Source organism: Schistocerca cancellata, chromosome 4 (assembly GCF_023864275.1).
Source record: "Schistocerca cancellata isolate TAMUIC-IGC-003103 chromosome 4, iqSchCanc2.1, whole genome shotgun sequence".
Taxonomy (NCBI): domain Eukaryota; kingdom Metazoa; phylum Arthropoda; class Insecta; order Orthoptera; family Acrididae; genus Schistocerca; species Schistocerca cancellata.
In genome coordinates, this window is record NC_064629.1 from 295,954,048 (window position 1) to 295,976,337 (window position 22,290).

Below are 22,290 nucleotides of genomic sequence, written 5' to 3' on the forward strand. Positions count from 1 at the left end.
TCTCGACTGCTAGTGATACGAGGCCGCTGGGATCCAGCATGGCGTTCCGTATTACCCTCCTGAACCCACCAATTCCATATTCTGCTAACACTTATTGGATCTCAACCAACGCGAACAGTAATGTCGCGATAGGCAATCGCGATAGGCTACAATCCAACCTTTATAAAAGTCGGAAACGTGATGGTACGCATTTCTCCTCCTTACACGAGGCATTACAACAACGTTTCACCAGGCAACACCGGTCAACTGCTGTTTGCGTATGAGAAATCGGTTGGAAACTTTCCTCATGTCAGTACGTTGTAGGTGTCGCCACTGGCGCCAACCTTGTGTGAATGCTCTGAAAAGCTAATCATTTGCATATCAGAGCATGTCCCTCCTGTTGGTTAAATTTCGCATCTGTAGCATGTCATCTTCGTGGTGTAGCAATTTTAATGGCCAGTAGTGCAGTATATTCCCATCTCCTAATTGTAGCAACTGACACTGCACTCATACACAATGTGACCAAAAGTATCTGGAAACTCCCAAAAACATACATTTTTCATATTAGGTACATTGTACTGCCACCGACTGCCAGGTTACTACATATCAGTGACCTCACTAGTTATTAGATATCGTGAGAGAGCAGAAGCAGGCGCTCTGCAGAACTAACAGACTTCGAACGTGGTCAGGTGACTGGGTGTCACTTATGTCATACGTCTGTACGCGAGATTTTCACACTCCTAAACATCCCTATGTCCACCGTTTCCAATGTGGTAGTTAAGTGGAAACATGAAGGGACATGTACAGAAGAAAAGCGTACAGGCTGACTTCATCGGTTGACTGACAGAGGCCACCCACAGCTGAAGAGGGTTGTAATTTGTAATAGGCAGACATCTATCCAGTCAATCATACAGGAATTCCAAACTGCATCAGGATCCATGGCAAGAACTATGACAGTTAGGGGAGAGGCGAGAAAACTTGAATTTCATGGCCGCAAGGCTGCTCATAAGCCACACATCATGCCGGTAAATTGAAAACGATGCCTCGCTTGGTGTAAGGAGTGTAAAGAATGGACGACTGAACAGTCGAAAAATGTTGTGTGGAGCGACAAATCACGGTACACAATGTGGCGATCCAATGGCAGGGGAAGGATATAGCGAATGCCTGGTGAGGCTTCTGAGGCGGTGGTGTTATGGTGTTCTTGTGTTTTTCATGAAGGGGCTTGCACCCCTTGTTGTTTTGCATGACACTGTCACAGCACAGGCCTACATTGACGTTTTCAGCACCTTCTTGCTTCCCACTGTTGAAAAGCAGTTCAGGGATGGCGATTGCATCTTTCAACACAATCGAGCACACATCCATGTAATGGACTGGCGTGCACAGAGTGCTGACGTGAATTCTATAGGACACTTTTGGGATGTTTAAGAACACTAACTTCATGCCAGGCCTCACTGCCCAACATTGATACCTCTCCTCAGTGCAGCACTCTGTGAAGAGCGGATGGCCATTCTCCAAGAAACCTGATAGCAGCTGATTGAACATATTCCTGCGAGAGTGGAAGCTGTCATCAAGGCTAAGGGTGGGCAACACCACACTGAATTCCAGTATTACCGATGGAGGGTGCCCCAAACTTGTAAGTCATTTTCAATCTGGTGTCTGGAGCTCACAACAGTGTTTCCCCAGGGCTGGTCAGGGCACTGTAGAACCTCTAAAAAAACTCACATTTGTGTATGTGGTTGCTACTCCTGTTTCATCCAGGTCACCCATTATTCTGTAATTCCTGTTCTTAGCCAGGCTGTTCTCTGCCCCACCAACTATAGTAACCTGATCCTCTTTGCACAAGTTTCGTATGTCCTCTATCACCTGGCTGAAGCTAGTGCTTGTCTTCACAATACTTGTGACCTAGTATTCCACTACAAATTTGTCCCATACTATCTGGCCTACACCTCTCTTATGACTACTACCTAGCAGCAAGTCTCTTTTGTTCCTATTCTCATTTGGTACTGACCTACATTGAGTTGCTTTGCTAGAAGTCTGCTGCACCCTACGGTTGGATCAGTAACGATCATAGAAAGACCAAAAAACTGACATAAAACATAATTGTATTCATAAGGATGTAGACAATGGTTCAGTTCTTCACATTACATCTGATCAGAATTCCAACTAGAAGATATATTCACAAAATCACTATCAAAAAGAAAAGGAGTGGACAGATTGTAAATCATTATCAATTGCTTCTTTAAAGTCAGTCAGCAAAACTGATAACATTGCTTAGCACAGATTCTTGTACTGATTATCTTTCACTGTTCTTTTGTATGTATTATTTTTGATACATTAGGTTTCATGTCTTCAGTAATTCTTACAGCCTAGACGTACTTTACCTCAATTCACTTCAATTCTGTTTTGTACCAGAATATGAAGTCTTCAAAGAAACTGTCTCCTCCTTCACCTAATCAATAAACTAGTGATTTATAAATCTGTTGCAAATTACTACAACCCTGGCAACGAAAGCTCACACCTACAGAACTTTGTTATTCTATTAATATAGATCATTGGTCTATTAGTTATGGCTGAAATACATCATACATGTGGCTTACCTTTTATATGCATCCCCAATTCTACACAGCATTTGTCATCATTGTAGGTTTTTCTGGGAGCCTGCAGTGCATATGTTAATATGGTTTGTAGTTTTTGAAAAATTCACGTAGTGAAGGACGACGTCGTACAACATATGGGTTGGCATTTATCAGATGGGAACCTATTGTATCACAATGTGGACAGTAATGTTTAAAATACTCGCGAAGTGTTATGTTGCTTATCATAACCAAGTAACACCTGACCGATTGATGCTCTACCTCCTCCTCCTTCTTCTCCTCCTCCTCCTCCTCCTCCTTCTCCTTCTCCTCCTCCTCCTTCTCCTCCTCCTCCACCTCCTCCTCTATCTCCTCTTTCTTCACCTTGTTCTCCTCTATCTCAATGTCCACAATCAACTCATCCGATTCCTCCCTCTCTAGCTCCTCTCCCTCCGTCTGACCTTCCTCTGCTTCTGGCTCCTCTACCTTCACCTTGTTCTCCTGTATCTCAATGTCCACAAACAACTCATCCAATTCCTCCTTCTCTAGCTCCTCTCCTTCCGTCAGATCTTCCTCTGCTTCTGGCTCCTCTACCTTCACCTTGTTCTCCTGTATCTCAATGTCCATAAACAACTCATCCGATTCCTCCTTCTCTAGCTCCTCTCCCGCTGTCAGATCTTCCTCCGCATCTGGCTCCTCTACCTTCACCTTTGCCATCTTGTTTCCTGTCTCTGCATTCTTCAGCACTCTCTCTTCTTGCTCATTTTCTTTTCCCCTTCCCTGGCTTGTAAAAGACTCCAACGATGCATCTGCATCACCTTCACATACCCCGTATTCTGCCAAAGGGAATAAATCATTAGTATCCAATTAGGCATCAGCATAATATGAGCAGTTAAAAACAGCAAAATTACATCTGGCATTAGGATGAAGTGAATGTGTCTACATTCCATAATAGCTTTAGAATTCCCAGAGGAATTTCAACAAAACTTGTTACATACATGCTTTAATGCCAAGTGACTATTAATGCAGGAGTAAGACACCCGTAGTACCACTTTGGGTGTGATGGGGGTCTCAATGTGGCTCTATGATAAAAATTGGTAATGGAATATTGTAGAGCTGAAGCCTTTGGGATTGTTACATTGATTGGTTACAGTCATGATGATGTTTAATCCCTCGAGGTGGACACTGTGGTAGGAAGCAGTAACATGTAATTGCTGGTGGACCCAGCAATGCTTTGCAATAGCTGAATATGTTTTGGAACTGGATATACATCTTACACTCCTTCCCCCCTCCTCCCTGACCACCTCCACCTCCCCCTCTCTTTGTCTGTTACTCCCCCTCTCTCTGTGCATCACCTCTTTCCCCTCTCTCCGTCCATTTCCTTCTTCCCCCCTCCTCCCCTCTCTTGCCATTTCTTCCCCCTGTCTTTGATACAGTTCCCCACAGTCGTTTAATGAACAAAGTAAGAGCATATGGACTATCAGACCAGTGGTGTGATTGGATTGAAGAGTTCCTACATAACAGAATGCAGCATGTCATTCTCAATGGAGAGAAGTCTTCAGAAGTAAGAGTGATTTCAGGTGTGCTTCAGTGGAGTGTCGTAAGACCATTACTATTCACAATATACATAAATGACCTTGTGGATAACATCAGGAGTTCACTGAGGCTTTCTGTGGATGATACTGTGGTATATTGAGAGGTTGTAACAATGGAAAATTGTACTGGCATGCAGGAGGATCTGCAACCAATTGACGCAAGGAATGGCAATTGAATCTCAATGTAGATAAGTGTAATGTGCTTTGAATACATAGAAAGAAAGATCCTTTATCATTAAGCTACAATATAGCAGGTCAGCAACTGGAAGCAGTTATTTCCATGAATTATCTGGGAGTAGACATTAGGAGTGATTTAAAATGGAATGATCATATGAAGTTGATTGTCGGTAAAGTGGATGCCAGACTGAGATTCAGTGGAAGAATCCTAAGGAAATGCAATCCGAAAACAAGGGAAGTAGGTTACAGTACACGTGTTCGCCCACTGCTTGAATATTGCTCACCAGTGTGGGATCCAAACCAGACAGGTTTGATAGAAGAGAGGGAGAAGATCCAACAGAGAGCAGCGCTCTTCATTACAGAATCATTTAGTAATCACGAAAGCATTATGGAGATGATAGATAAACTCCAGTGGCAGACTCTGCAGGAGAGACGCTCAGTAGCTCGGTACGGGCTTTTGTTGAAGTTTCGAGAACATACCTTCTCCGAGGAGTCAAGCAGTATATTGCTCCCTCCTATGTATATCTCGTGAAGAGACCATGAGGATAAAATTAAAGAGATTAGAGCCCACACAGAGGCATACCAACAATCTTTCTTTCCACGAACAATAAGAGACTGGAATAGAAGGGAGAACCGATAGAGGTACTCAAAGTACCCCCCCACCATACACCGTCAGATGGCTTGCTGAGTATGGATGTAGATGTAGATGTAGATGTAGATGTCCCCCATCCTTCTATCCTCCTACACCTGTATCTGATCTTGGACCTTGTTTATTGTTACTGCAAATGAAATTTTCACTGGGAATTTAAGTCAATTAAATTGAACATGTAAATCACTTGGAATAACTTGCATATGGGGTAAAAGAGATACTTGTACAGAATAGTAGCTTCAACAACAGTATTTTGCATAGTTTAATATGATCACATCACAAAGTTTTGGATGATTCAGATTTCCTATTAGTACTCTAATCATAAACCAAAAAACCACAAGTACAACTTTCCTGTTTTCTGTAATACTGATGGCAGGGAAGAAAACAATACAGCACATTTTTGCCTTAGTGTTTGAAAATATATATAAGGGGAAAGAGTAATATGAGTGGAACAATTTGTCTAATGGTTTACATGCCCTCCTGTCATTGTTGGAACTGAATGTGACAAAGAAGTTGAAGATGCACATTTTAATACTACAGGACAAAAATTTTTTCCTATATGTAGCCCATGCCTATTAGAGTGTTCATTACTGCATCATGTTAAAAATATGAAGTGAGCCAGTCAAGAAGTTTTCAAGATTTTTGGTAACAACGTTTCCCTTCAAGTATCATGTGAAACTCTGAAGTAAATCAGTAAAACAGCCAAGTGCTTTTTGAAATTTTGGTAACAAAGTTTCCAGTTTATGTATCACATATACACTTATAAATTTTATAAAAAAAACGTGTAGCATATGTCCATCTCAATGTTATTAGCATATCATGAAAAAATCAGTGAAAAACTGTTTGAGAACACTGGTAACAATGTTTCCATCATAAAAGTTATATACATATTTGTATAAAACACACACACACACACACACACACACACGCACACACACACACACACACACACACACATGTTAGTGTATCATGTAAAATACGAAGCACATCAATCAAGTTTGTTTTGAGATTTCTGGTATCAAAATTAGACAAAATCTGTATAGATTTATTTAACCTGATTTGATTAAAGCCATCAGGACCTCTCTTACTTCAGACCAGCATTTCACTTGTACAGCAGATTTTTTACATCATAATTGTCTAAGAAATAACAAGTTTGATGTGACCAATTGTTTTAAATTGATTTGAGTGCTTATAGTTACAAAGTGAGTAAATAATAGTGTGAACTAATTAGGTTGACAATGGAAGTACTTCCACTGTGGTTGCCACTGCCACTAGTAATGATACTAGTAATAATAATAATAATAATAATAATAATAATAATAATGACAGTAACAACAGGATTATTAACAATAATGATAGTGGTCAATGTAAAAAGAATTTATAGGTGTACAAAATAGGTGTCTTCCAATATAGTGAGTCCTAGGGAAAGGAAATTTAAGGAGGCTGCACCAGCTAAGAGTACTGCAAAATGAGGAAGATTTGACAAGAAAGAAGAATGTACAAGGGTAACAAGTGTGTACAGGGACAATGGCAATAGCTGTTGTTGCTTTGTTAGTATGTCATTAACTGTCTTCTGAAGATGTTATTCAGTTCTCTAATATGACACAAGAGGTACTTCCACAGCTCACTGCCTGCTACTGAGAAGAACTCATAGAATGTGACTAAATGATGGAGTGCGACAGAAAGGATTTACCTCTGACATGAATGCCTGTTTCTGCCATGTTGTTCAGATAAGAGCATTAAGGTTGAGGAGAGATATGATGGATGGTGTACAATGATAAGACAGTAGAGAAGACAGAATGTTCTTTGCTTGTCTGCACACAGCCAGAACAGTTGTGCATATGATGTTAAAATATGTTTAAAGAGTCAAATATCGCAGATATAGCAAACACAACCATTCATAACCAGTTCCAGGCTCCACGAGCTTTTCTGAGAAAGACCTTGCAGGATACATAACAATTGGAACTATACACATTTCTACAAGTTCATTATTAAGTCAGTAGGGAAGAGCTTTTTATGTTATTTTAGGGTATGGGATGAAGCTGATGTCTTCTTGTACACTGCAGATATGTGCTCAGTTTATATTTTCATATATTATTACTCCCAGATTCTTTGCTGAGGGAGAGAAGTTGATACTAGTACTATTTAGGGTTAAAGATGATAGTGATTCTTGATATTTTGGGCAAATGAGCTCAGAATGACCAACCAGTACCACACGGATTTTGAATGGGCTGAGCTTTAACTTTATATCCTGCACCCATTTTGATAGTGCTCACAGCTTTGCATTGAGATTCTTGATAGCAGTCTTCATGTTTATTGGTTTTGCTCTTAAATACAACTGACAGTCATCAGGGTACATGTGGTATTTGCAGTGGGACAAAACTGATGACACATCATTTGCATAGTTTACATACAATGAGAGGAGTATAGGAGCTAATATCAAACCCTAGGAGCCACCTGATGGGTAGTGACTTAACTAGCCCTGTTTATGGGCCTCAGGAAAACATTTTTGTTTGAGGAGCAGTGGAAGACACTTGTTAAAATTGACAGCACTCAGTAAATAATAAGCTTCACATTTGGACTGTGATGCTACCATGACCAGTAGATGCTGATCTGATATGCATATGGCTTTATTTGATGGTACTGCATGTAACATGCTTTAGATAGGATATTTTGTGGCTACAGCTGTTTACCCCCATGAAGTAATCAATGAGTCTCTGTTTCATTTGTATGTAGAAATGTGTGGTTCAGAATTAATCCTGAACAATAGTTCACTTTTAATTGTAACTGTATACAAATCCCCACAGAGATATTTTGAACTTTTGGTGGGGAATTTGGATTCCTTAGTGTGCTGCCTGTCAGATATTAGCAAGCAGTTAATAGGCTGTGGTGATTTCAGTGCAAATTTTCTATAGGATTATGATAGAAAAATGATCAGGAAATCTTAATTGGATCATACAATTTGATCTCAGTAATTAACTTCTCAACATGAGTGAATAAAGATGGCACACCCTAACTGGTAATGTTTCCTCTGATGAAGCTCAAACCAAGAAAAATAGCTGTGTACCTAGCAATAAACATGAAAATAACACAGTTAATGTTTTAGCTGGTGTTGCTGCAAATCCTCACATTATCTCTCAGCAAATTGCATGAGGTTCAGGAATTTCACAAAGAAGTGTTCTGCACATACTGCATGCACACAAATGGCATCCATTTCATTTATCACCACATTAAGAACTGCATGGCGATAATTTTCACAAATCGCCTGACTTTCTGCTACTGAATACAGGAACAACTGCAGTCAGTGATAATTTCATTTCATAGAAACTTTTCTCTGATGAATCAAATTTTATGAGTCAAGGTCAAGTGAATCGCCATAATATGCATTAGTGGTCAGTGGGGAATCCCCGTTGGGTAAGGCAAGTTCAACAGCAATGCCTATCGAGTGTCATCATTTGGTGCGGTATTTTAGGTATGCAGGTAATTGGGTCATACTTTGTAGAAGGTAATCTGACTGTTCAAATGTACAACAACATTGTGGACTAATGGATGGTGTTCCACTTTAAATGAGACTGGAAATGTGGTTTCAACAGCATAGATGCCCAGTGCATTATTCAAGACTAGCCTGAGAAGTTTTGAATAGAAACTATCCAGGTTGATGGATTGTACGAGGAGGTCCTCAAATGTGGCCCATATGTTCACCCGATTTGACTTCTGCTGATTTTTTCCTGTGAGGATGGGTAAAAGAGAGAGTTTACATGGATGTACCAACAATCCTCAAAGAGAGGCAGCAGCAAATTCTCCATGAATGTGCAAACATTAGTGCAGAAACAGTAATACATGCTGTATTGTCATTCAGACACAGAGTTTCAGTGTGCATTAGAAACAGCAGACAACCTTTCAAACATTTGCTGCACTGAACCACTTGTGAGAGGCGGGGGGACTCACAGTAATCAAGCACCCCGAGATAGTGAGAGGCAAGGGGGCTCACCAAAATCAAGCATCCCAAAGGGAACACATTACTACTATGTCCATGTCATTATTTCTGGGCAACAGTAAATGTAATATAAGAATGCATTGCGCAAGGGTAGATGGGCTTACATTATAGATTTATCAAAAATATCAATAAAGGTATTTTGATTGCCTAAATTGCATGTGTATTTGTTTCAGATAGTATTGGTTTGCAACAAATGTCACCATACTTACAGCGCCATCTATTATAAAACGAAAGAAAATATTTTTTCATGGAGAATCCAAATCTGCAACAAAAAATAAGGGTTCCTATTTAAGATTTCAAAGTCACCCCTGTCTCCTGGCCCCGGGGGTGGTGCAGGGGGTTCGAATGTTATGTTAATGAATGTCCTTCTTTGAGGTGAACAATGTTTGTTACCACTTTTTTAATCTGATGTATATTTCCCAAAATATTCTGACAACCAGTTTTGAGCACCTCACCCTCTATATGAAAAGATATTTTGTCTAATATACAAAAAGCAAAATTAATTGTTTTTGTAGATGTTACTAGTATTAGAATTAGTTCTTTTGCGGGTGACACTAGTATTGTAATCAGTCCAAAATCATGTACAGCTACACAACAAATGAAATGGTGAATAAGTTTCTTAGATAATAATTGACTGGTTTTCTGCAAATGGTCACACCCTCAATTTTAAAAAGACACAGCATGTTCAGTTCTAGAATTAAGTATCACACATGATGAGGAATTAATAAATAGGATGGAAACTTCCAAAATTCTTAGGGGCCCATACTGATGAGAATTTAAACTGGAAAAAACACGTTTTCAAACGTCTAAAACAACTTAGTTCAGCCACATTTCCAGTTAGAATCGTTGTAAATCTTGGCAAGAGGCAGATCAAAAGGAAAGTGAATCATTTCACATCATTACAATTTATGGTGCAAATCATCAATGGAACATGAAACTAACTAACTTTCTGAATACTGACAAAACTTGTCCATCTGTGCACTAATAAATTACAAGGATATAAATGTTATAACTTCAAGTGAACAAATATATTTCAAGGATGACGCAATACATGAAAGTCACAGATCAAGTAACAGAGTAAGACGTGTGTCACTTTAACAGTCAAATCATAACTGAGTCCGAGTCTAGCGGCCGCTGGCTGGCTGGCCACTTAGGTGGCACTGCTGCTGCATTGCTGGCAGACAGCGCCACATGTAGAGGATGCGCCTAACTGTGCGGCGCCACTTTGAAAGATTGGCGAGTCACAACACTTTTCCCCCCTTTGAATTTTTTGCACAGGTCTTGATGGAGGTGGCCTGTAGATTGTTAATTGTAGGTGTTGTTTGACTGGCTGTAAAGTCTTGAGGAGGAGGCTTCCCGTATGGACGGAAGTGTCCCCGATGATAACGGGTCGAGATGACAGGAGACGTGGGGGTCGAATCTGCTGGGGCCCCTTGCACCAATCTGCCCATTGTGGCAAGTCCAGTTGTTATGACAGGAGACATGGGCGATGTGTCTATATCCGTAGAAGAAGGAGGCGAGTTGAGTTGCTCCAACAGATAATGGTCATATCGTTCCTGCATGGGCACATCTCCTGGTGGTGTCAGTTCTTGTGCTGGCACTGATATGATGGTGAGAGGACTGCGCTGTGAGTAATGAGAGATTCTAGTATCCTGAGTGTCAGGTAGAGCCGAAGGTGGTGTAGCGGCATCCGGAACAGGCGTTGCTGGCACACGAGGCCAAAGCTGGTCCGAATTATGCACAGCAACACCCGTGTCCATCTGGACTTCATACAGGCGTCGGCCACGGTGTCGTAAGATGCGGCCAGGACTCCATTTTGGTAACATGCCATATCCCCGTACCCATAAAAGGTCGCTGGCGGTGAACCGGCCAAGCGAAGGCACCTGCGGCCGTGAGGTGGAAGGCCACAGAAGATGAAGTAGTGTGTGGCTGTCAGCCATGTAAGAGCTGTGGTCGCCCATGGGGGTGAAACGGTAAGAAGCCAGAAATTGGAGAAGTGCATCATCAGCAGCAGAAGAAGTCAGGAGTTTCCTCATCTGAGCCATAATTGTGTGGACCAGTCGTTCAGCCTCACCATTTGACTGTGGATGGAACGAAGGGACCGTGACATGCATGATGCCATGACGGCCCCAAAAGTCCGCAAAATCGGAAGAGGTAAATTGTGGACCATTATCAGTAACAAGAGTAGAGGGGTGGCCTTCCAAAGAGCAAATGTGAGCTAGAGCATTGGTGGTTGTCGTGGTGGTAGGCGACGTGCAACAGACAATGAAAGGAAAGTTAGCGTAGGCGTCAATAATGAGAAGCCAATAAGTACCTTAGAAAGGTCCTGCAAAGCCAGCATGAATACACTCCCAGGGCTTCTCAGGTGAAGGCCACGGTGACAAAGATGACTTCGGGGTGGTGGTCTGTGACGCACAAGGGCTGCAGGCAGCCACCATGTGTGCGATTTCAGAATCGATGCTGGGCCAGTACACATGACGGCATGCCAGAGATTTTGTGCGAGAGACACCCCAGTGCCCTTGGTGAAGGAGGCGCAAGACCGAAGCACGCAAAGACGCAGGTACCACAACATACGGCGAAGCATTTTCGGTGGAAAGGAGGATAACACCATCCCTAGCCATGGGGCAGTAACACAAAGCGTAGTAGTTCTGCAACAGATCAGAAGTCTTAGCGGATGGACGATCTGGCCATCCCTTCTGAATACAGCATAAAATCCAGGAGAGGGTAGGGTCAGAACCCGTAGCAGCCGCCAGCCGGTCCCCGATGATGGGGAACCCGACCACAACACGCTGCTCGGCAACATCCAGGTGGAAACACAAAAGTTCGTCCGTATCAAATGCCAGATCAGGACCCATGGGAAGGCAAGACAGTGCATCAGCATTCACCAGAAATGAATCTCATAATTGAAATGAGACAAGTAAAGAGCCCAACGCTGGAGGCGGTGTGCAGCCTTGTCGGGAAGTGAAGTTGATGGATGAAACAAGGAAACAAGTGGTTTGTGATCTGTAACAAGATGAAATTTGGCTCCATAGAGAAAAACACCAAACTTATGAAGAGCATAAATAATGGCCAAAGCTTCTTTTTCAATTTGAGAATGCTTTTGTTGGGCATCCATGAGCGTTTTGGAGGCATAAGCAATGGGTTGTTCAGAACCGTCAGAAAAATGGTGCCCAAGGACTGCACCAACCCCGTATTGAGAGGCGTCCGTGGCAAGAACAAGATGTTGGCCAGGTCGATAAGTAGCCAGGCATGGGGCCTGTGTCAGCATAGTCTTCAATTTCTGGAAAGCCGCATCGCATGACACGGACCAGTGAAAAGGCACGTTTTTATGCAACAGGCGATGCAACGGCTGAGCCACCGAAGCAACAGACGGTAAAAACCTGTGATAGTATGCTATTTTCCCCAAGAAGGCCTGCAGTTCCTTAACAGATGCAGGGTATTCAAAATTTAAAAGGAAATAACATATCACCAGACAGCTTGTCTTTTAACAGGACACATACATGCTGACATTGTTATAACTTCAAGTGGCCAAATATATTTCAAGGACGACACAATACATGAAAGTCACAGATCAAGTAACAGAGTAAGACGTGTGACACTTTAACAGTCAAATCATAACTGAGTCCAAGTCTAGTGGCCACTGGCTGGCTGATCGCTTAGGTGACGGTGCTGCTGCATTGCTGGCAGACAGCGCCGCATGTAGAGGACATGCGTAACTGTGCAGCAGCACTTTGAAAGATCGCCGAGTCACAACAATAAAGTTGTCATGTAAGTGCTTGGAAATTAAATTTTTGTTTATATAGATCCCATGTCAATAAGGAGGGAGATGTAAAATTCATAATAAGAATAGATCATGAAATGGAAGCAGGCCCTGCCAAATTAATCTTAGAAAATTTAACTCTTATAGTTTTTATGATACAGTGGAATGTGAATGATTTTCATGAAAAATTTTGACACCTTACTCTGGTGTCCTGCAGACAAAAATATTATTCAATTATATGAACTTGTGAAGTTTTTCACAAAAATCTGTATCTACAGCTAAACTATACAAACAACTGTTACATGCACCTGTTCCATTAATACACTGAGTGAGTGAATAATGTCCATTTAAAATCATCTGTGTGTGCAGTAATTAATTTAATATTGTGTTTATGCCCCTACAGCTGTGATACACAGATGGGCCGTGGTATATTCCTACTTTCTTCACTTAATACTGGTTCTTGAAACTTAGTAAAGAGGATTTTATGTGACAGTTGATGCCCGCCCATCTTCAATGTCTGCCATATGAGGTTTATCAGGATTTCCATGATGCTATCCTGTAAGTCATAAAATTGCTGTCGTTTGTATATGTACAGCATTCCCTATTATTACCATTTGTTTTGGGTCCACATATTTGATCAATATTGTAGAACAGTTCACACAAGAAATTATAAGTTGTCTCTTTCTTGAATGAACACACATTGTTTCTCAAAGGTTAGCTATCAGACCAAAAGTAACTGGTCACCCTTATGTAACACAGAATTGGCCACTAGGTATCATCAGAGATGGACCCACCAGTATAAAGGAGAAATTGTCCACTAGGTATCATCAGAGGTGGACCCACCAGTATAAAGGAGGTGGAGAGTATTGTGTTGGTGGCAGAGAAGTGTGAACAGTGGACTGAGTTGCTCAGAAGAGCTCAGTGATTTTGAACATAGACTATCCATTGGATGTCATGTGAGTAACAAAACCATCACAGACTATTCAGTCCTTCTAAAGCTGCCCAAGTTGACAGCTGGTGATGTGACTGAAATAAAAATGTGAAGTAAAAACCACAGCTAAACCAAGACCTGGCAGATCTTATGAACAGATAGACAGGGAGTGTCAAGCACTGTGGAGGGTGGTTGTAAAAAATTGTATGAGATCAGTGTAAGCAATCACTCATGGGTTCTGAAGTACTACCACTAGTCCATCTGGCCCAAGGACTGTGTGTATGGAATTATAAGGAATGGGATACAATGGTTGACCACCTTTTTGCGAACTACACATTTCTGTAGTCAATGCTAGGTGATGGTTAAGGTGGTGTAAGGAGCAATGCCATTGGACAATGGATTACTGGAAACAAGTGATTTGGAGTGATGAATTCCATTGTACCCTGTGGCAATCCGATGTATGTTCTGAGTTGGTGAACAGTCTGGAGAACATTACTAGCATCATGTATAGTACCTATAGTGAAGTAAGAGGAGGTGATGTTACAGAGCAGGGGTGTTTTTTGTGGTTAGGTTGTAATCCCCTTATCAAGCATAAGAAAAAGTTAAATGTGGAAGGATCTGAACACATTTTACACCATTGTGTAATGCTTCCAGTAAAGGAACACTTTGGAGACAATGACTGTTTTGTATCAGCATGACACTGCACCTTGTCACCAAGCAACATCTGTGAGGCAATTGTTCATTGACAGTAACATTCCTGAAAAAGACTAGACTCCCCAGAGGAACAACCAGAACCCAATAGAATGCTTTTGATATGAGTTAGAACTGTGACTTTGCTCTATACTTCAGTGTCCAACATCACTAACTTCTGTGGTTTCAGTTCTTGAGGAAGAATAGTCTGGTATTTAGAATCCTTGATACTTCAGTCATTGGATATTACATTTCAGAGTTTTTTGACCCCACAATTTAAATTTCAGAATATTTCAATCAAGTATCCAGCTTTACACTAATTTCAATCAGGGTATGACTGAATATTTATAAAGCTTTTTGTATATAGTATGTCACTATAGACAACTGTATCATCCACTAAAAGTCTGAGAATGTGAACATTGTCTGCCTGGTTCTTAATATACAACATAAACTTGAAGAGTCATAACACACTTCCCTGTGGCCTGGCTAAAGTCTCTTCTACATCTGTTGCTATCTCCCCATCTTAGCCAACATACTGTCTCTTCCCTACCAAAAAACTGATGTGATAATGAGCCAACATGCACTTCATAAATTAAGGAATATGGCATTCACCCAGTTTCCTTAATCCATGGGATTCAGAATGCCATGAGAGAAAAGCATGAGCTGGATTGCACATGGCTACAGTTTTTGAAACCATTTCTGGTTTAAAAAGTGTAGCTCATTGAGTTTGAGATACTACATTAGGTTGAACACAGAATACGTTCCACAATTCTACAACAGGTTGATATCAATGATATTGAATAGCAGTTTCTGTACATAGCTTCTGTTATCTGTTTTGTAGATTAGTGTCACCTGTCCTTTCTTCCAATTAATGGCCACAATTTTACTGTTTGCAGGATCTACAGTACATTAGGGTTAAGAGAGGGAGCAGGGATTCCATTGGACTTCAGAGACATTGTTCAGTCCTGATGATTTTAGCTGTTTGTCACATCACTGACAGTAATATTTGCATCACTCGCCTTGGCATTGGTAACAGAAATAAAATGGAGAAATAATCCTAGATCCTTCTCTCTTCAATGGAGTGCTGCACTATGGTGTCTGGCCCACATCTTCACTTCCAAGCACCTGCCTAGTTAACATAAATACCACACAGCCAGAATAGGAAAGCCAGCAGCCTACAAGAGGATGCCACCTACTGCCATTCAGGCTGTACTGTCTCTTCAGAGCTCCTGGCAAGCTGTGTAAACACCTTGTAACCATAAAGGTAGCACCCTCAGTTGTCTCAAATATGTATCATAGCTGGATAGTTCCTTTTCTACTTTCATTAAAAGATCTTACTCCAGTTCAAATACTATTCAGTCACATTGTTGTTACCACCTGTCAAAAGCCTGACTAACCACCTTTTACAGTGTGGGCTACTGTGACACGTACAGGAGCAAAGTCTGTGAGGTTCTGGAAGGTACTGAAAGGGATGTAGAGCATAACCAACTCCGGTGCCATGACCTGCTGTTCTAGGTTTCACATTGAGAATCTGTGGTGCAAACAGCCCCATCAAGGTGGTCCCACAGATTCTCAATTGGGTCTAAATCTGGGGAGTTTGGGAGGCAGTGAGGTATGGTAGACACATCCTGGAGCTGTTCAAACACACACAAACACTGTGAGCTGTCTGACAGATTGATTATTTAGTAGTGTTTGTAAATTTTCCTTTAGGAATGGTTGGTTTCCTGAACCTCAGTAGTAAAGCCACTTTATGAAAAGGGAGAAATGGATAATGTAGATAATTTTAGACCTATTTCTATGCCATCATTGTTTGCTACAGTTATTGAAAAGGCTCTGTAGGTAAGGATAATTGATCATTTTATATCACATGATTTGCTATCAGATGTACAGTTCGCCTTTAGAAGTCATTTAACAACTGAAAACGCTATATTCTATTTTCTCTGTGAGGTACTGGATGGGTTAAACAGAAGGTTTCAAATGCTAAGCATATTTTTTTGATTTAACTAAAGCATTTGATTGTGTTGATCACAAAATATTGCTCCAGAAGTTGGACCATTACTGAATACGGTGAGCAGCTCACAATTGGTTCACCTCTTACTTTAGCAACAGACAGAAAAAGGTCATTATTCACAATGTTGAGAATGGCTGTGATGTGGGGGCTGAGTGGGGGGCGTCCCAGGGATCAGTGTTGGGGCCACACTTGTTCCTTATTTGTATAAATGAGATGTCCTCTGGTGTTATTGGTAGATCTACAATACTTCTGTTTGCTGATTGGTAGTAAAGGATGTTGTGTGCAACACTAGCCTGGTTTCAAATAGTGCAGTTCATGACCTATGTTTATGGCTTGTAGAAAATAAACATGCTAAATCACAGTAAGATTCAATTATACAGTTTCTAACACACAATTCAACAAAATCTGACATTTTATTTTCACAGAATGGGCATATGATTAGTGAAACTGAACAGTTCAAATTTCTAGGTGTTCAGATAGATAATAAACTGTCATGGAAAGCCCATGTTCATAATCTTGTTCAAAGACTTAATTCTGCCATTTTTACTGTTCGAAAAGTATATGAGGTAATGATCGTTTGATGGGAAAGTTAGCCTACTTTGCTTATTTTCATTCACTTAAATTGAAGCAGACAGTTCAGGCAATAAGTGGCATAACTTCACAAACCTCTTGTCAACCCCTGTTCACAAGTCTGGGTATTTTGACATTGGCATCTCAAATATATATATATATATATATATATATATATATATATATATATATATATATATATATATATATATATATATATATATATATATATATATATATATATTCCTTATTGTCATTATTTGTTAACAATATTAGCTTATTCCTAAGAATAAGCAGCTTTCACTTGGTTAATACTCGGCATAACTCAAACCTGTTTTCGGAAGGTGTGCAGTATACTGCTGCATCCATTTTCAATAAGCTATCACTCAAATTCAAAAATTTAGCAGTAATCCATGTGCTTTCAGATAGAAACTGAAGAGTTTCCTCATGGGTCACTCCTTCTATTCTGTCAAGGAGTTGTTTGAAAAATTAAGCAGATTCTTGTTGTGTTGCTGATTGCATTTACTTAAACTTATAGATTGACTTTTTTCAGGTTCATAAAAACTTTATTTTTGTCTATTATTACTTTTATGTTGTAATTTCATCTACTGATATGTTCCATGACCTTTGAGATTCTTGGTCCTTCGGAACTTGATGTGTAAATAGAAAAATAAAATTGCATTGTTCTACTGGCAGATGCCATTGTGCCAAGGATAAAGAAACTGCATGTAGGGATGGACACATGCTTGTGTTGATCCACTGTGTCTTCCAGAGTGACAAGATCATTCAGAGAATGCCATGAAAACATTCTCAGACTTTAATGCTCACTTCTCTGGCCTGGACCCTTCTGACAATTGTTACAGGATGTTTGCTTTTAGATGTTTCACCCATACATGCCAGTATCCATCTGTCAAATGAAGCTTAAAACATGATTCATCTGAAAAGAAAACCTGTCATGACTCAGTGGACGTCCAGTTACAGTATTGGCATGAACATTCCAGCCTTTGCTGGCAACAGACAGCAGTCACCAGATGTGCTTGAATCAGGTGCAAGCTGTGGAGGCCCATACACAGCAATGTTCACTGAATCGTGATTGAGGAGACACAGTTGTTAAGCCCTTGGTTCATGTGAGTAGTCAGTTGATCAACAGTTGCAATTTTATTTATCATTACACATCTCTGCAGCTGTTGTTCACCCCTGTCATCTATGGCCTGTGGGGCACCACAGTTGTCTTGGTACCAAACTCGGATAGTGCCGTTTTGACATGCACAGTTAACAAACTTAGCCATTTTGGAAATGGTTCCACCCTTGGCCAAAAGCCAATGATCATGTTCTTTTAGACCTCAGATAAATTGGCTCCATCTCTGCATTATGACAATGACTGCACTGTTTTTCACATCCACCTGACATGCTTTATATACCTTGAAGTCGAGTGACTCCTAGATAAACTCAAAAAAGAGCAGAGGAAAAGTAATAATTGTTGCTGGTTTTAACATAGATGAAGCATGAAAAGGAATCATGTCAGCTAAGTTCATTGACTTTAAGTTCATTGACTTTAAGTTCATTGACTTTAAGTTCATTGACTTTAAGTTCATTGACTTTAAGTTCATTGACTTTAAGTTCATTGACTTTAAGTTCATTGACTTTAAGTTCATTGACTTTAAGTTCATTGACTTTAAGTTCATTGACTTTAAGTTCATTGACTTTAAGTTCATTGACTTTAAGTTCATTGACTTTAAGTTCATTGACTTTAAGTTCATTGACTTTACTTTCATTGACTTAAGTCAAGAATCTGCCTTTGGATTAAATTTAACTGATTCTACTATAGTAAATAAGTGAACATTGACTTACAGATGATATTTTAACAAATTATGCATTTACTGACACTGCTAAATTCCCTTTCAACTTAGGACTCTCGAATTGCTCTGCATTCCTTATCAAATTGCTGAACATAAATAAAGAAAATGGAAGTAAATATTTAATGAAAAAATGGTTCCATTAAAACGACATACACTTACTATTCTATATTAAATGAGGCAGATTGGTCATTAAATCACACCTCATGTTCAAATCATTCTGATAAATTTTAAAAACCTTTTTACACGTTTGCAATTAAACATTTCCACCCGTAGTCTGCCAAAGAAAGGTAACAAGTCACCAATAAAAAGAAGCAGATGTATGCTTAGGTGAAATTCAGTAAAAGTCCTGGGTTTATGAACTATTTTAAATCACTTAAAAACTGTAGGAAGGCTGTCAACATAGCCAAGGAAATAGTAAACACTTAAGTCACTAAAAAGCAGAGAAACAAATCAAAGGTAGTAAGTACAGTTGCCATATATGAACTGGGAATCAAATGTACCAACAAAGAAATTTCTAAAATAAAGATATGAGACAAAGTAATTGAAAATCCTACTTGGATTTCAGACAATTTTAATCACTTCTTCATGTCTGTACCAAAATCTGCTGCTGATATAGACTCTTATTGAAATAAATTAGGGAGAGTGCTGTACTGTTGAACACTTTTCGGAGAGTCACCTCTAACCAGTTCTGTAATAGGAGTTCCATATATTTTCTTCTTCCATGTCCCAATGCATTCAGTTTTTGTTAACTCCAGTTTTTTCCCAAAATTACAAAAATTACTCCAGAAAAGTCAGTTTCTTCCAACTGTGAAAAAATGTTCTCCATACAACATGGTTATATAGCTAGAAACAAATATTCTACTGAAAGTTAAAAGCACTGTAGTTAAAAATATCTTGTCAGTACTGTATTCACTAGTCTGTCTGTTACATTACTACTCTATATGAGAATTATAACCAATGTTGGTAGGTCACTAATAACAGTAAACAGATGTTACCGCCGCAATCTATTTTTTACATTATGTGTTTTGGCCATAGCCCACCATCAATTATTTGTAATTTTTTTTTTATAATACAGTTGGAAGCAAATGGTAATCAAAAACAAGATATCATACAGAAACATATGTCACACATTACACTGTAGATAGTACAAATGATGCATACCAAGTAACAAAGTTGATAGAATAATTTTAATCTGCTAGTGCCAAGTAAACAAGAATAATGTTGATACATATTTGAAGGAAATATTTCCTCTAAAAATTAAGATTAACAGCTGTGCACAAAACTCAGGTGTTTACAGAATCAAATGTGGTTCTTGTGATGAATTCTATGTGCACCAGATGGGAGAGATTTTGCAACATGATATAGGGAGCTCACTTACAAAAATAACAGGGCCCTTGGTTGTCATTTGAGAGAGAATGATCATCTGTTACCTCCCATCAATGACAGTTTGGACATTTTGCATGTTGAACCTAAGAGTACTCATGAGATTAAAAAGGGAAGCTGCTTCTTAAAACGAGTATCAGAAGTGACATGTAAACTGCTGAACTGGAATCAGATCAAAAGGCCTGGAAAAGAATAGGAAACACATAACTTTTCTAATTAATAAAATGTATTTAGAAAGGCTGAACATACAACATAATAAGTATGTCTTAAATATAATAATACGTGAAAAAATAGAATTCAGATATGGGTTTCACACTTATCACAAGCATTTGCCTTAAGCAACTAGGATTCTAAGTGTACTCACAAGACTGAACCCTACATTCACTGTCTCTTCTAGTTTTGTGGTCTGGTACAAATTTTCATTTGTCATTTCATATTTATTGCACTAGAGCTTCATCATTGATGAATATATTTTGCTGATATCATTTACATGATTGCATTTTATTAATTTCATTTCTGTTCATTTTGTTCCATTGGATTTAATTAATGTACTGTGTATATTCAATTTCTGAGTGGTACTATTTTCACATACCTCTTGCTGTCATGGTTGGAAGCAATAAGAAGAAAAAATGATACCGAGAGCTGAGTCAGGACTTCATTCATTCTCAGAGCACCACTTCCAAGTTTGCAAGACCAATCAACAACAGTAACATCATGCATAGCAGTTCACATGAAATTACACATAAAGAAGACTGTTGATGATTGGGGCCATACCGAATGTGTGGAGAGATAGGCCCCCACGAAGGGTGCATACAGAAACGGGTGCCAAAATATACAGGAGAAAAAAATAAGATGGTTTAAGAATAAACCAGTATAAGTACTCGAGTTCTCATATCTCTCTTGTTTATGTCTTCTGTCTATGAGAGGAAGCCTTTTCTTCGACCTGCAGATGTAAATGCGCACTGTTATCAGAGAATCATTTTGTGTATGTAGCTTAATTAGGAAATGACTACTACTGAAGAGACATATGTTGGTAAAATGGTTTATGTGACAACAGCGTGATTAGTTCACGCAGCTGCAACCTACACAGCTCCTTCATTTACAACAGTGAAGTTGTTGGTGCTACTTCACTACAATACCGTAGGACCTCATATGTCAGTGAAGTGGGTGCTGGATCGAATACTCTGTTTGACTGAATGCTTCAGATTTTTGCTGGTTTCTGCTAATTGAGGACTTGAGTGAGAGCTGATGCCGGAGTAAGCAAGCAAAAAAGATAGCATGGAGAGTTTCAGTCAGTACAATTTACTATGTATATAAATACAAAAATATCCAGAATAAGTCTTCTGTGACAGATTAATTATAGTACACGAGTTATAAGTCATTGTGCCTACAGACAGCTACATCCTGTTCATCTAAGATGAATGCACATGTAAACAATCGATTTTCTTGCCACTTGACATTGGCTGCATTGCTCAAGCATCAGATGTCTTAAGAGCACTGGAAGTAGGGCTTACTTGTGTATTATGTACTTTGTGGTTATTCTAACCCAAAGAAAATTGTGATAGCCTCAATTGTTTCAAATTTCGAAGTTAATCACTAGCTCATCTTTTAACTCATGTAGTTCTTGTATGAAATCTCAATGGACATGAGTCAGTTTCACTGTACATGCTATTGGCACAGAATCAGCTCAGTATGACTGTGTTAATGCTTGGCACTCATTCACTGAGCACTTTGATTCCAGTTCAGCAGTTTGTGTGCTAATTTCAATATAAATGCACCATATTTCAGAAAATAGTGGACACTGTTTACTTGAACTTTATAGATCATAATCCTCAATATTGGGTGTCTATGTTAGAATGTGAAATGTGATAGGTAGCAAACAAGGGAAACTGTAACAGGCGTTTTTATTTTTTAAGATACTGAGGGCGCACATAAACAATTAAAATTATTCAGTATTTGAAAAATTTGTGTGCATTTCTTTATATAAAGAGCTGTCATTTTTAGGTAGACTTGGTCTTTCTCAAAAAGGAATAGAGGTACTGTTTTTTGAGCTCATATGGAGGAACATGGAAGATAATAAGTAATTCTAAGTAAATAAATAAAAAATTGAAAGCAG

At 39.4% G+C, this 22,290-nt stretch overlaps 1 protein-coding gene across 1 annotated transcript in view; it reads right to left on the bottom strand.

Annotated features, from left to right (window-relative positions):
- Nucleotides 1-20,779, bottom strand: part of LOC126184173 (probable serine/threonine-protein kinase kinX) — a 36,692-nt gene extending 15,913 nt beyond the window's left edge. Inside the window, exons 1-2 of the mRNA XM_049926542.1 lie at nucleotides 20,767-20,779; nucleotides 2,910-3,388 (exon numbers count right to left, since the gene is read on the bottom strand). Of these exons, the coding sequence (XP_049782499.1) occupies nucleotides 2,910-3,388; nucleotides 20,767-20,779 (492 nt within the window). The remainder of the gene's footprint in view (nucleotides 1-2,909; nucleotides 3,389-20,766) is intronic.
- Nucleotides 20,780-22,290: the final 1,511 nt, after the last annotated feature.